General features: G+C 41.1%; 1 protein-coding gene across 1 annotated transcript in view; it reads right to left on the reverse strand.

The window, feature by feature from the left end:
* Positions 1 to 14,223, reverse strand: part of CFDP1 (craniofacial development protein 1) — a gene marked incomplete at its 5' end in the record, with an annotated part of 110,437 nt that overhangs the window by 96,077 nt on the left and 137 nt on the right. Inside the window, 2 exons of the mRNA XM_007940370.2 lie at positions 8,332 to 8,459; positions 12,161 to 12,380. Of these exons, the coding sequence (XP_007938561.2) occupies positions 8,332 to 8,459; positions 12,161 to 12,380 (348 nt within the window). The remainder of the gene's footprint in view (positions 1 to 8,331; positions 8,460 to 12,160; positions 12,381 to 14,223) is intronic.

A 14,223-nucleotide genomic window follows, 5' to 3' on the forward strand; every position in this document is an offset into this window, starting at 1 on the left:
TGTCTTTCTCATCCTCAATGCTGCCATATTGGTCACTCACATTTGGTACATTGCCCTTCTCTTCACCCAAATCAATATTTATCTCTATCTATCTAACTGGCTGCTGAGTTTTATGGTTAAAGTTTACTTCAACAGTTCTAGAAAAACACATTTTCCCTACTAGCATTTACAAATGAACACCAATGTACATAAAATTTTTCTCCCTGACTCCTCCTGTGCAACTTCCGTCAGTCTACAGTTTGGTTCAGAAGTCTTTATGGAAGCACAGCCCATTGTAGCTACTGACTTGAAGGCTGAAATGGCCTCGCACCCTCCTCCACCTGTGGCTTCACACGCAGCCTTACAGGCCTGGGAAAGAGCAACAAGCACAAGCAGAGACACTCCAGAGAAAAACACCTACATTATTTCAAGAAAAGGAATGGTATAAACACGTGCAAGTACACCACAGCAGGTTTCCGACTACATCTAAACAACCCGAAGATAAAGCAAAAGCCCTCAAGACTGGCCAAATCAGCAAACAGCTGACCGTGGAAGAAAGCAATGTGACTGGAAATCCTATCCAATTTTAAATCAGGAAAAAGTGCTCTCAGTAAAGTTCAATCCTACAGGCTCAAATAAGGGTATTTATGACACTTAGGATTTCAGGGAGAGAGAGGGAAAAATGCCCAATGCCTGTCTAGGCTTGCCAGGCCAACACAAACACCTGAAGAATTCTGTTTCAAGTCCATTCTAAGGGAGAGGATCCAAGATGACAATCACTGTATTACGAGTATTCAACGAGGTCATTCACAATAAAACTGCCAGAAGGTGTCACAGGTTGATCCTATACATTCCATCTCTATTTGCCTACCCTCTAGGTCCCTCCATTTAGGTTCCCTGAGACCAAAACAAAATTTCCTTCAGAATCATCTCACTTCACTGGATCAAGTATACAAATGGCACAGAAAAACAGTTTGACAGTTTTGTATTAAGAATCTCCCCTGGCAAACAATGACAAATTAATCTTGGAAGGTAACTTTAGCAGGCTCACTGTGTATGTTCCTTGACTCTCCAAATGAACCTCACAGGGTAAAAAGAGTCCAGAGTCAAAAATAGGGAGAATTTAAGTGACAGATCAGAGTACTGCTCAGCAAATATTCACTCCTTCCCACCGACCAACAAACGTGTTTTCCTATTCTCTGAGGTCGAACTTTGACTTGTTTTGGTCAGTGGAATGTTAGCTGATTTGAGAGGAATAACAGCTTTAAACGCATTTGTACCGTTTCACTCGTCCCCTTTAATTCCTCCCTTCAGCCGTAAGAAGATGTCTAAAGCAGCTACAGGTCTGAGATGGCTGAAAGACACGATCTGAAGCCAACAAGTAGCTTAAAGCTGAGCTGAGCCAAGCCCAGAGCAGCTGGGTGGGCCCAACACTGGAGTCACATAAGCAACAAATGCCTACTGCTGTATACCACTAAGTTCTGGGGCGGATTTGTCACAGAGCATTACTGGAGCAACAGCTGTCTATTAACAAACCCAAACAAAGAGATTAACTTACTTGTTCTAGATGATCGAGCGATTACATAGTGATGGTAGAGATAACCTTATGGCAGATTCTATTTTTGAAAAAATGGCCACACTATTTCCCATCCCACATGCTCTTCCCAAACCTACTACTGCCAATAAGAAAGGGAGTCTATGTCAACAGCCTTTGAAACTGCATAAACCTTAGTTGGACCCAGGGGATTCGGTGGAAATGCTACTACACGACTTCTGAGTCTAGCTTATAAAGGTGAGCTAGCTCCCACCTGGCCTTCTCTCTTCAGAATGCACCTTTGGAACCTCAAGTTACCACACGTGAAGTCTGGCTACTTTGACACCCTGTGCCAGAGAGATTGGATGGTTAGACCACTAAGAGACAGATAAGCATGTTCAAACCAAATAAAGTCTTCCTCGCCCAGGCACCAACATGGAGTGAGGTCACCTCTGATGGCTCTAGACCCAGCCACTGTCACTACACCTGCACAAGAGACACTGAACTGAAGAGAACGGCCTAGCTGAGCCCAGCTACCCTGGAACTATGAGAGGTTTTAAAAAAAAGAACTGTTGCTTTTTACAATCACAAAACTGAGACAATTCATTACAGCGGCTATATAGATAGAATGTTGGTGAAAGAAAAGACGAAGATCAAGTGGCCCAAATTATAAGGAAAGGAAAAGCAACATATCTGATTTTATTTTTGCTTGTTTTATTACAGTGATTTGATAAAACTTTTGTAGCAGCCACGTAAGACAATTCAGTAAACATTTTCTAAGAAGCAATCTAAATCCGGATCAGGCATTAAGATACTGGACGTATAAAAAGATATGACATGGTCTCTGCCCTTTAGGTGTTCATAGGCTAGCAAGACAGCAAAACACGTAAACAAGTCATAATGATACATGGAACAATATATAGTAAGGCCATAAAAGTAGCATGAAAAAGTATAACCTGTGGGAGTGTCTGTTACTTTTAGTGCCAAAGTCCCATCCATATTCACTGGGAAACAAGTCACATAAGCTGCAATGGCCTCCCTCAGTGACTCTGGAACTTAACACAAAGTAACACTAGCAAATTAGTCTTTACTGATAGTACACCTAGAAAACCAAACTCACTGCCCTGAAGTCAATTCTGACTCATAGCAACCCCTCCTTGGGTTTCTAAGGCAGTATCACTACAGAAGTAAATTGCCCAGTCTCCCTTCTGAGGAGTTGCTGGTGAATTTGAACTGCCAGCCTTCTTGTTGCCAGTCAAATTTCTTAGGCACTAAGCCACCAGAGCTCCTTTCCTAGAAGTACTCTACTTCTAACAAGCAATAAAAGATTAAGCTATCAAAATATCTTCAAGCAGAAGAAGAGTCCAATTACAGACCATCTCTAATACACAAGGGGAGCTCTGGTGGCACTGTGCCTAAGGCATTTCACTGCTAACCAGAAAGCTGGTGGCTCAAACCCACCAGCCACTCCTCGGAAGGAAGACTGGGCAATCTAGTTCCACAGTGGCAGTGCCTTGAAAACCCGAGGAGGGGTCGCTGTGAGTCAGATCCGACTCAACATCACTGAGTTTGGTTTTGGTTTGGAACACACAAGAGTTACGTAACTCTGATAGGAAAAGGACCACTATTAGCAACATTAATTCAAGGATTCTTAGCAGGAATTCCATCTTAACTTCATCACTTATTCAGAACTTCATGAAAAGTCTTTATTTAGGCAGAAATTTTTCTTGACTGGCCTTTTCCAAAAAGGTGAATCATTTAGGAAAGTCTGAGCTAACTGGCTTACACACTTACGTGATAAAGGAGGATAAAAAATACAACCCCCCCCCCCATTTTCCAAGGTTAAAAAGCTATTTAGAAATACACATTTGAAAAGGGGGGGGGGGTGTAAAAATCCAGAATGTAATAATTGAAACATAAAAACTAAGGGACTAACTCTGCGCTACCACCTTATGCTTGCTTATACTTACAAAGTCTTCCCCTTCATTGCTAGCTCTTTCTCATACTTGTAATAATGCTCTTAACGCGATACAAAGAAAAACGAGCAAGCCGGATAACGACATCAGGAGCTTACCACCACCAAACCATAGAGTCCGACTCCTAGTGACCCCTTAGGACAGAGCAAAACTGCCCCACATGGGCCTTCAGGGCTATAAATCGTTACGAAGTAGACTGCTTCATCTTTCTCCCATCGAGCAGCTGGGGTTCTAACTGCCAATCTTTTGGTTGGCGACCGAGTGCTTTAATCATTGCGCCACCATGGCTCCCTGCGAGATTAAAAGATACGCTCCAATCTATATGCTAAGTTTGTCTCTGGTTATCAACTTCAATTCACATTGATCTTTGAAACTACTTTACAAAGGTTCCTTATAATATTTAACTTTAATTTTAAAACAAAACAAAACCCATATTCTGCCAACATACCAACTATTAAAAGGGTTTTTGTTTTCTTTAGGTGGAAGGGGGCCCAAAGAAATTTCACCTGTCATACTATTTATTTCTGTACTATTTGAATTTTTTTTTATTTTTTTATTGTGATTTGGGTGAAAATTTAGAGAGCAAATTCACTTTCCCTACAGCAGTTCACATATACTTTATCTCATGACAGACCACAATTTACCATAATGCAATAGCTCGCCACCCACTTCCTCCCAATAGTTACTTCTTCCCTGTGTCCATCCCTCCATGCACTCCTGCCCCCTGAGCTGTCTCCCTGTGCATAAACAGCCTTTCTTTCTCCCATGATTGTTCTTTCCAAGGAGTATCTACCTCAGGTAAATGTTCAACTCCTATGCCTGTCTTTTATTTGGCTGGAAGCCACAGGTGTGGGTTCAGTTCCAGACCTGAAGGGCAGCTAGGGGCCATAGTCTCAGTGGTTCCACCAGGCTATGTCAGACCAGCAAACCTGGTCCCCCTTCCCCTGCCCTTTTTTAAATGATTTTGAGTTTTGGTCCACATTGTTCTCCCTCTCTATCCAGGATCTCCTACATAGATCCCCCTCCAGGTGGTTGACAGTGGTAGCCAGGCACCACCTAGTTCTTTTGGTCTCATAGTTATATAGGCTGCGGACTGCATGCTGTACCAGTCGCCGGGACTGTTTCCATGAATCTTTGGTTTTCTTCATTCTTCTTTGCTCTGGACGAGGAGAGACCCATCGTTGCATCTACATGGCAGCTTGTAAGCTTTTAAGATCCCAGTCGCTACTCGCCAAAGTAGGAGGTAGAACAATGTTTCGTGTAATATGTTATGCCAGTTGAGCTTGATGTCCCCTGTGACTACAGTCCCGAGCCCACACTGTCTGATTTTTTAAGTAATAAGCATGTATTTAAGAGCTCTGGTAGCATAGTGCCTAAGGCACTTGACTGCTAACCAGAAGGCTAGCGGTTCAAACCCATCAGCCACTCCTTGGAAGGAAGGTTGGGCAATCTACTTCTGTAGTAATACCACCTCAGAAACCCAAGGAGGGGTCGCCATGAGTCAGATCCGACTCGATGGCACATAACAACAACGAGCATGTATTTACTTTTGACATATAAAATCCACATCATGCGAGATTTGTGTGTATTTACTGAGGAACACAGTGCTTTTCTAGGCAGATTTCTTTCTTTTCTGAGACATGGTGCTGCCCTCTTCTGACAACCAACAGAAACAGCAGACGCCCAGAGTCCACTGTTTAAATTTACCCCCCATTTGCTTTCAAAAGTGAAACAGGAAAATTTGTGGCAGACAACTAAGTTAATATCGGTACAAAAGTCCATAAAATCTAAGTTGATTAGGAAATTTAATGATTTCTTATAGCAGTTGCTGACTGCTAACCAGAAGGCTGATGGTTCAAACCCACCAGACACTCCTCAGAAGGCAAACTGGGCAATCTACTTCCATAATGATACTGTCTTGAAACCCAAGGAGGGGTCGCTATGAGTCAGATCCGACTCAACAGCAGTGAGTTTTTTTTTGTTGTTGTTGTTATAGCAACAGTTATTCAGCAGGTTTTATTATGTAGGGCCACTGTTTCTGAAGTTATAAATAAATCTTGCTTAGGAGTCTATCCTACATGACATATGGGAAATAATTCAAGCCAAGAAAGACTTCTAACCACTCTACAACCTATCCTCCTAACAGACTTCCGGCCACTGAAGGTTCACCATAAGGGTTCACCATAAGGGAAGCTAGCCATGAGGAAACAATCCAACAATCCAAATTCAAGAGTTTCCAGGTACGAATTCTGGCAGCAAAATAAACTAATTCACATCCTCAAAAAGCACTGAATAGATCCCACAAATTATTAATTACCTAGAAAAAAAGGTGCCTTGAAATGGAGAATTCTGACAGATACTGCCTTGTTATCAAACTAATTACCATCGACTTTGGGTTCTGTGAGGTGAAATGCTGAGAAGGACAAGACATCACCTAAGCATAACCTTTGTCTGAAGTGAATAATCTGAAGCCAGCCATGAGGAAACAGTCCAACAATCCAAACTGAAGGACATTCTGCAATACAACTGGCTTGAACTCAAAAAAACACAAATGTAAAACACAAAAATGTCTCATGTGCTTTGGACATGCTATCAGGAGGGAGCAGTTCCTGGAAGGACATTGTGCTTGAAAAAGTAGGTCAATGAAAAAGAAGAAAGTCCTCAATGAGATGGACCAATATAGTGTCTGTCACAACGGGCTCAAAATTAGAGATCCTGGATAGAGTGGAAGAAAAAATATGGAATAAAATTCAAGTATATAAAAAACACCAGGATTACTGTTTGGAAAGAGACCAGTGAAACCCCTGAGACTATGGCCCCAAGTCACCCTTCAGGCCTGGAACTGGACTCACTCCTGTGGCTTAACTCTCAGTCAAATAAAAGACAGACCTACGAGCTGAACAACTACACCAGGGAGATGTCCTCCTCAGAAGAGTCAAACGTGGTAGATTAGAAGAGTAGCATTTGCACAGGAGAAAGCTAGGGAGGCAGGAAACCATAGGTAAGATTGACACAGGGAACAGGTAACCATAGGGAGGAGGTGAGGGGAGAGGTGTTACATTGTGGGGATTGTAATCAATGTCGGGAAACAAAATGCCTATGAACTGTTGACTACAAAACAAATCTACTTTGTAGAACTACACAGAAATCACAATAAAAAGTTTAAAAAAAAAAACCAGACTAAGCACAGTGTATAATCCTGGATGGGATCTTGGACTGAATAGAAACACAGGTATAAACATTATTGGGATAACTAGTGAAAATCTGAATAGAATTATACATAGTGCTACTCAAAGTAGAGGCTGCAAAACTAGCTGTTACTGGTGTAAGACAACATGCGTAGAGAAAATAAAAGTACTGAGCAATTTGAAAATGGCATAATATTCAAGACACAATCAGTGATTCACTGCAATAATCAGAGTATAGACCAGTTCAGGAACTGCCAAACTCACATAATGTGATGCAAAATTTTCCTAGTAATTCCCTCCTATACTATTTAACAAAAGTAATAGTCTGTAATAGATTGAAAATTTAGAAAGAGATAGTTTAAATAATCTATATTAACATTAACTATATTGGATATGAGAGTTATACTGAGTTATGAAGGTGAATACCCTTGCACTTAGGAGACACGTGCTAAACTATTTAGTGTCACAATGTCTACAAGTAATTCTCAAATGGTTCAGGCAAAGCAAAAAGAGAAACACAGATACAGATAGTGAAAGGGGGGCAAGATGTTGGCATGAGGTGAATCTGGATGATAAGGGTATGGGTGTTGGTAGTTACATTATTCTTGTGAGGTTTCTATACGTCAATTTTTTTTTCCAGAAGAAAAACTTGAGGAGAAATTTTAAAAATAGTAACAACATGTTATGCTGCAAATCATTCATAAAAGTGGTAATGTCAAAATCTTTTTCCCAAAATATATTTTCACTGAATGAAGTAATTGTTGGAAACTAGTTATTAGAATAAAAATTTTAAGGGAAATTTTATTTTCAGAGAACCTACAGATCTAATTATCGAGCAAAATAACTATGAACACCTATAAAAATCAGTGATTAGCAATACATATATTCTCAATCAATCCCAAATTACAGATCTATTGTTTCCAATTATAAAATTTACATCAGTGGGAAAGGAAATGCTAAGTACACAGCTCTTACTCAGAACAGCCCAAAAGCTGACCTGGTCAAGGCATTATGGAGTTCCTACTACTTTTCTAGGAGCTCTGGTGACGTATTGCCTAAGGCACTTGACTGCTACCCAGACGGCTGGCAATTCAAACCCACCATCACTCCTCAGAAGGAAGGTTGGGCAATCTACCTCTGTAGTGTTATCTATCACCTTGGAAATTCGACGGCACATGACAATTAGAACTACTACTACTACTACTACTTTTCTGAACTATAGTCAACAAACCTCATGAATCAATTTAAAAAACATTAAGGTGAGGAAATAATACTGGAATTAAGTTTCTCTCTTACTACTTCCAAGTCTTAACTCATTTCAAAGGCTTTCCTGGGGCTCATAATTCACATCAAGGAAAAGTAATTAAGGGAGAAAGGATTTACCTAAAGTCACATTCATGGCAATGACTAAGTAGAACCAAACACTTAACTCCTTGTTTTTTTGCTTCTGTTCAGCAGACCACTTCCTAATACCAGGAACTACATTACCACACATGAAAGGAGCTTTCTCATGCTCTGTGAGAATTCCCTCAGCTCAGATACAATGCTTCCAAAATATGATGATGAGTTGGAATGAAGCTACATGTCTCATATCATATAGAAAGATGTTGATTTTTAAAAGAGCTAGTTTCAAGGGGTCTGAAGATCATCTTACCTGACTTCTTCACCAGCAAAATCAAACAGCTTGGTGATTTTGACCTTTTCTGTCTCTTTAGGCTTCTCAAACTCTTCTGCTTTGACCAGCAATTTACTTGAACTTGTCTCTTCAGTCTCCTCTCCTCTCTATAAAAAAAGGAAGAAATGCAATCAGCTTCACCAAAACATAAAACCCAAAAGAACCACCCAAACACACTGTTCATAGCTGTTCTTAAATGTTTCATCCATGAGCAGTTAAAGCCACACTAAAAATTTACTGGATTACACAGGCTTGTTTCATCTACCATATGGGACACATTATGTGTCAACTTGGCTAGGCCATGATTCTTGGTACTGTGAGACGACCCTACATTTCATGAGCTGATGTCATTACTTTATATATTGTAAATCCTCGTCTCTATGATGTCAATCACGACTTGTCTGTCAGTACATTGTACTGGGGTGGCTTGTGTGTTGTTGTGATGCTGGAAGCTAAGCTACCGGTATTTTAAACACCAGTAGGGTCATCCATGCAAAGAACGGGAATTCCAGGGCTCTTATCTGTGCTCAGCAGGAATCTTTATACAGATCAAGAGGCAGCTGTTTGAACAGAACAAGGGGATACTGTATAGTTTAAAATCAGGAAAGGTGTGCATCAAGACTGTATCCTTTCACCACACTTATTCAATCTGTATGCTGAGCAAATAACCTGAGAAACTGGACTATGTGAAGAACACATCAGGACTAGAGGAAGACTCATTACCAGCCTGCGATAGGCAGATGACACAACCTTGCTTGCTGAAGGTGGAGAAGGCTTAAGTACTTAGTAATGAAGGTCAAAGGCTACAGCCTTCAGTATGGATTCTACCACAACATGAAGAAAATGAAAACCCTCACAACCGTACCAATAAGCAACATCACAATAAATACAGAAAAGGCTGAAGTTCTCAAGGGTTTCATTTTACTTATATACATAATCACTCAGAAGAAAGGTTGGACAATCTACTTCCATAGTGATACTGCCTCGGAAACCCAAGGAGGGCTCGCTGTGAGTCGGGTCCTACTCAATGGCACATAACAACAACAACAACATATACACCATCAACGCACATAGAAGCAGCAGTCAAAAAATGAAGTGATGCTATTATTATACACATTAGGTAAATCTGCTGCAAAAGATCTCTATTCTTTAAGCATTTTGGATACATGTCCTTTATCAGAAATGTATCTGGCAAATATTTTCTCCCAGTTTGTGGCCTGTCTTTTCATCCACTTAAAAGTATCTTTTGCAGAGTAAAAGTTTTTCATTTTAATAAAGTCCAGCTTATCTTAAAAAAATGAAACAAAACATAAAAAAAAAAAAAAAACACTTTAAAGTGTTGAAGTATGAAGATGTCACTTTGAAGACTAAGATGTACCTGACCCAAACCACGATCTTTTCAATAGCCTCATATGAATGTGAGAGTTGGACAACAAATAAGGAAGACTGCAGAAGAACTGACTGATCTGAATTGCACTGCGGATTGACAGAAGAATGCACGAATCCGTCTTGGAGGAAGTCTGGCCTAACATGCCCTAGAAGCAAGAATGGCCAGACTCTGTTTCTTATACTCTGGTCATGCTGTCAGAAAGGACCAGTCCCTGGGGAAGGAGATCATGTCACGCAAAGTAGAGGGTCACCAAAAAAGGGGAAACTCTCAACGAGACAGACCGGTCTAGTGGGCTGCGATGGCAGGCTCAAACACAGCATCGACTCTGAGGGTGGTGCAGGACTGGGCAGTGCCTTGTTCTGTTGTACACAGGGTCACTGGGAGTCACACTGACTTGACAGCCCCTAACATGGTACTGAGGAGGCACGCTTAGTGTCAGGCATGGAAATGAGCCAGGATACGATCTTCAGGATTAGGCTGCATCTTCAGTCAATCTCTTGAGACATAAAAGATTGAACAAGCAAACGGAGAGAGGGACCTCCTGTCACCAAGAAAGAAGAGCCAGGAGTGGAGCGTGTCCTTTGGACCCAGGCTCCCAAGCTGAGAAACTCCCAGACCCAGGAGGACTTTCCTCTAGAGCCAAGAGAGAAAAAGCCTTCCCCTAGAGGTGGCACCTTGAATTTGAACTTCTAGCCTCCTAAATCGGGAGAGAATTGTTTGTTAAAGCCATCCACTACTGGTTAACTAAAACAACACTTTCCTTTTTATTTAGTAGAGTTACTATCAAAATGCATCAAGTCTGACTTCTGCTGTAAGCTTCAAATCTCAGTTTGCAAATAAAGTTTATCTGGGGGAACTCAGGGTATTTCTGGGGAAGTACACATCTCATTACCATTATTTTTATGCTAATAAAGTAAGCATTATACATCTTTTCATACTGCACAATCCCAACACATTAGTTTCATGAATGTACCATACCCATGATCCGCCTCCCCAAATATGTTACTGATTTCCACTTAAATTTTTTCACTCCAACAGATTTAAGGGTAAGTGTTCATCATGGTGTTTGTTGATGGGGAGGTTTGGTTTCCAGCAGCAGATGCCTGCCAGCGAACCCCTCAGTTTCTAAAGCAGCCTCTATCCTGGCAGGATTCCTTCCCTGCTCTGCAAACTGCTTTCTCCAATGCAAGAAGAAACCACTATTTCTGGCCCAGAAACAGCCGCTGCCAGGGCAGCTGGCCCCATTCTAGGAGGTGCACAGGTCTATGCACCCTGGGCAGGAGAAGACACTCAGGTGGGCAAGGCTGGCACACTGTAGCTACACACATTCCATCCTGGTGTCTGGCTGGCCAGCACAACACGTCTGGGCCATCTGATCTCCTGCCTGTGCAGATGCCACAGGGTGGGCATGAGAGCCACAAGGGCAAAGGGATCTCTCGCCTGGATGAGACAGGTCTGACCGGCCAACAGAGGCCCCACGGGGCTGGGGCAGTGTTCACCTGAACACTGCTGCCCAACTTCACCTGGGGACAGCACCATGGGACCCAGGTGTACATGAACAGGGGCCCCTGCTCAGTGAGGAACCAGCCCATGTTCAGGCTGTGGCAGCCCCACAGACAATTTACTGCCCGACTCTGCTCATCTCTGGCACTATGTACGTGGGCACATATCTGTTACAACGAACTCCAGTGCTCTCTGCCAGGCCACAAACAGCCTCAGAGCAAACACAATTTTACTTATTTTCCAATTATCAGAGCACTACCAAACTCAATACATTATTTCTTGACCATGGCTTATGCCTTAATTATACAAATGTTATCAAACGTAACATTTTTAGACTGTGAATGAGGGTGAATGAGGCTGAAATTCATTTCTGGAAATGTGGTAAGACATGAGTAGTGTATGCATGCCAGAACTTTTTATTTATTTATATTGTGATTTGGGTGAAAGTTTACAGAGCAAGTTCATTTTCCATACAGTGGCTCATACACTTTGTCTCGTGACATTGACTGTAATATTCCACAATGCAACAGCTCCCCTCCCACTTCCTCCCGATAGTTACCTCTTCCCTGTGTCCTTCCCTCCATGCATTCCTGCCCCCCCCCCAGCTGTCTCCCTGTGCATACAAGCCCTTCTATTCTCCCATGATTGTTCTCTCCAAGGAGTGTATCTACCTAATGTGGCTGGAAGCCACAAGTGTGGGTTCAATTCCAGACCTAAAGGGCAGCTAGGGGCCATAGTCTCAGAAGTTTCACCAAACTGGTCCCTTTTAAAAAAAAAAAAAAAGATTCTGAGTTTTGTTCCACATTGCAGAACTTTTTTTTTTTTTAATACAATTTCATCATTCCTGCCCATCATGTGTGTATGTGCATTACTTACATGAGTATTGCAAAAAAGTACAGTAATCATGCAACTTACCTTAACTTGTGCACTTGGGGGCACTTTGGATTTTGGTCGCACGTCATTGAGGAAGCTGGCCCAGAGTTCATCCTCCTTTTTCTTTCTCGCATCCTCTGACCCGCCACCCTCTTCCTGCTCCGCAGCTGCCTCTTCCTCCTCGCTGCTGCTTCCTCCAGTTTCCGCTCTGGCATCCGCCTCCTCCTCTCCTTCTAATGAGAGGCCACCTTGTTTTCTCTTCCTGGTCACCAACAGTCATAGCAAAAAGGAAAGATAAGACAGAGAATGTAAAATGATTTCTGTTATTCCTTCCTCAATTCAAGCATAATCTTTTAAATCTGGGTGTAACTAACTAACACAGTTGGGGGGAGAGGGCAAGCTGAGATTTTCTGGAAGAAAAAAAAAAAGAAGTGAGCCCTTACAGTTAGCATTTTCTCCACACATTTAGAACCAAAATATAGTGTTCTACTTAGAAATCAGGACCAGCTATTTTCACCAAGAAAACACCAAAATCATGTCACAGAATCCATCTACCCATAAAGTGTTTGAAGAACATACATCTACAAGGTATTTTTTGACTTTTTAAAGCCATTTCTTTTGGAGAACATGTTCTATTGGAAGAACTCCAAATTCATTCATACTGTTTATTCCTAGAGTTCTCAGAAATAAAATGGGAAAAAATCAATGTTTCTTCCACTTTCTGAAGATACAAATGCTGGAATACAGAAGGCAAGGACAAAAGAATCAGACTCAAGACTTCCAAGAATAAACTGTTTCTTAAAACTATTTTCACTTCAGGTAAATTACCTTATACCTAAAATTCTTTTTTTCCTTTTTAAAAACTATAATCTTCTTTTTGCTTCAGTGCCCAGGAAGACAGGAAATATCAAGCAAAGAAAGGTGAAAGAATTCTACAGAAGACACCCTTATCTGAACTAGGGAACCTGTCAGAACTTCCCACAGTTTTGGTGGGAGTACAAATAAAGACCAAATCCATGGAAGGCAATTTGCTATTATCTATAAAATTTTTTTAACTGCCTATAATCTTGAATCAAATACCTCTACTGTAAATCTGACTTACAGGTATACTTGTACATGCACACAAAGACACATATGAAGAACATTCATTGCAGTCTTGTTTACTGTATGAAGACTAGGTACAATCTGAATGCCTCCAAAAAGGAAGTGCTTAGAGGATGGTCCATCCATATAATATACTGCCACCATGCAGTTACTGAGACGAACGACATGTATCTAAACGGACTGCCGTGCTACATCTCCAAGATGTGACAAAAGCAAAGTGAAAAAGGGTATGCAAAGTCTGCTACTATTTGTATTTAAAAATGAGTAGCCACAGAACTGTATGAAACAAACAACGAATGCTAATGTAAACTATAGACATTAATTAAGAATAAAATATCACTACTGGTTCATCAATTATAATGTTCCCCAGGAAGGCAAGAAGTCAACAGTTCTGAATGTTGTTTAGGAAACAGTGAGCTTCCGTTTGTGTGGTGACAGAAAATTTGATGATGATTATTGGTGATAGTTGCACAACATGTTAACGTAACTGGTATCACTGAATTATACATGTGAAAAACACTGAACTGGCAAATGTTGTTATATGTTTTTACAACAAAACAAAAAGGAGACAATGATGGGCAGGAGAAAAGGGTGTATGGGAAGTGTCTGTTCAAAAATTTCTGCACAATATTGTGACCCTAAAACTGCTCCAAAAAATAAAGTCTATTATTAAAAAAAAGGTACGAAGTACACACATACATGTGTAGAACATCTCTGGTAAGAGCTCTTTTGAGGAAAAGCAACAAGGGCTAGAGGTAGGGTATATACTTTCGTACTAATCAAGCTTTTTGTTTATTATGCCCACATATTATCTGTTAAAAATTTTGTTTTTAAAGGTCAACAATGTTTAAAGGTTGCCAGAGCCCAAGAATTTAACCCTAAAATACCAGTAAATGTTTCCCTCAAGTAGAAAAAAGCAAGGAATGCTGTCAGCAGGAACTCCACTACCACATCAGTCCCAGCACCAGGAGGGCCCCTGGCTTCTAAGGACCTTGAGGATG

This window comes from Orycteropus afer, unplaced genomic scaffold (genome assembly GCF_000298275.1).
Source record: "Orycteropus afer afer isolate SDZICR_OR568_19922 unplaced genomic scaffold, OryAfe1.0 scaffold00067, whole genome shotgun sequence".
In the NCBI taxonomy this organism is placed as follows: Eukaryota; Metazoa; Chordata; class Mammalia; order Tubulidentata; family Orycteropodidae; genus Orycteropus; species Orycteropus afer.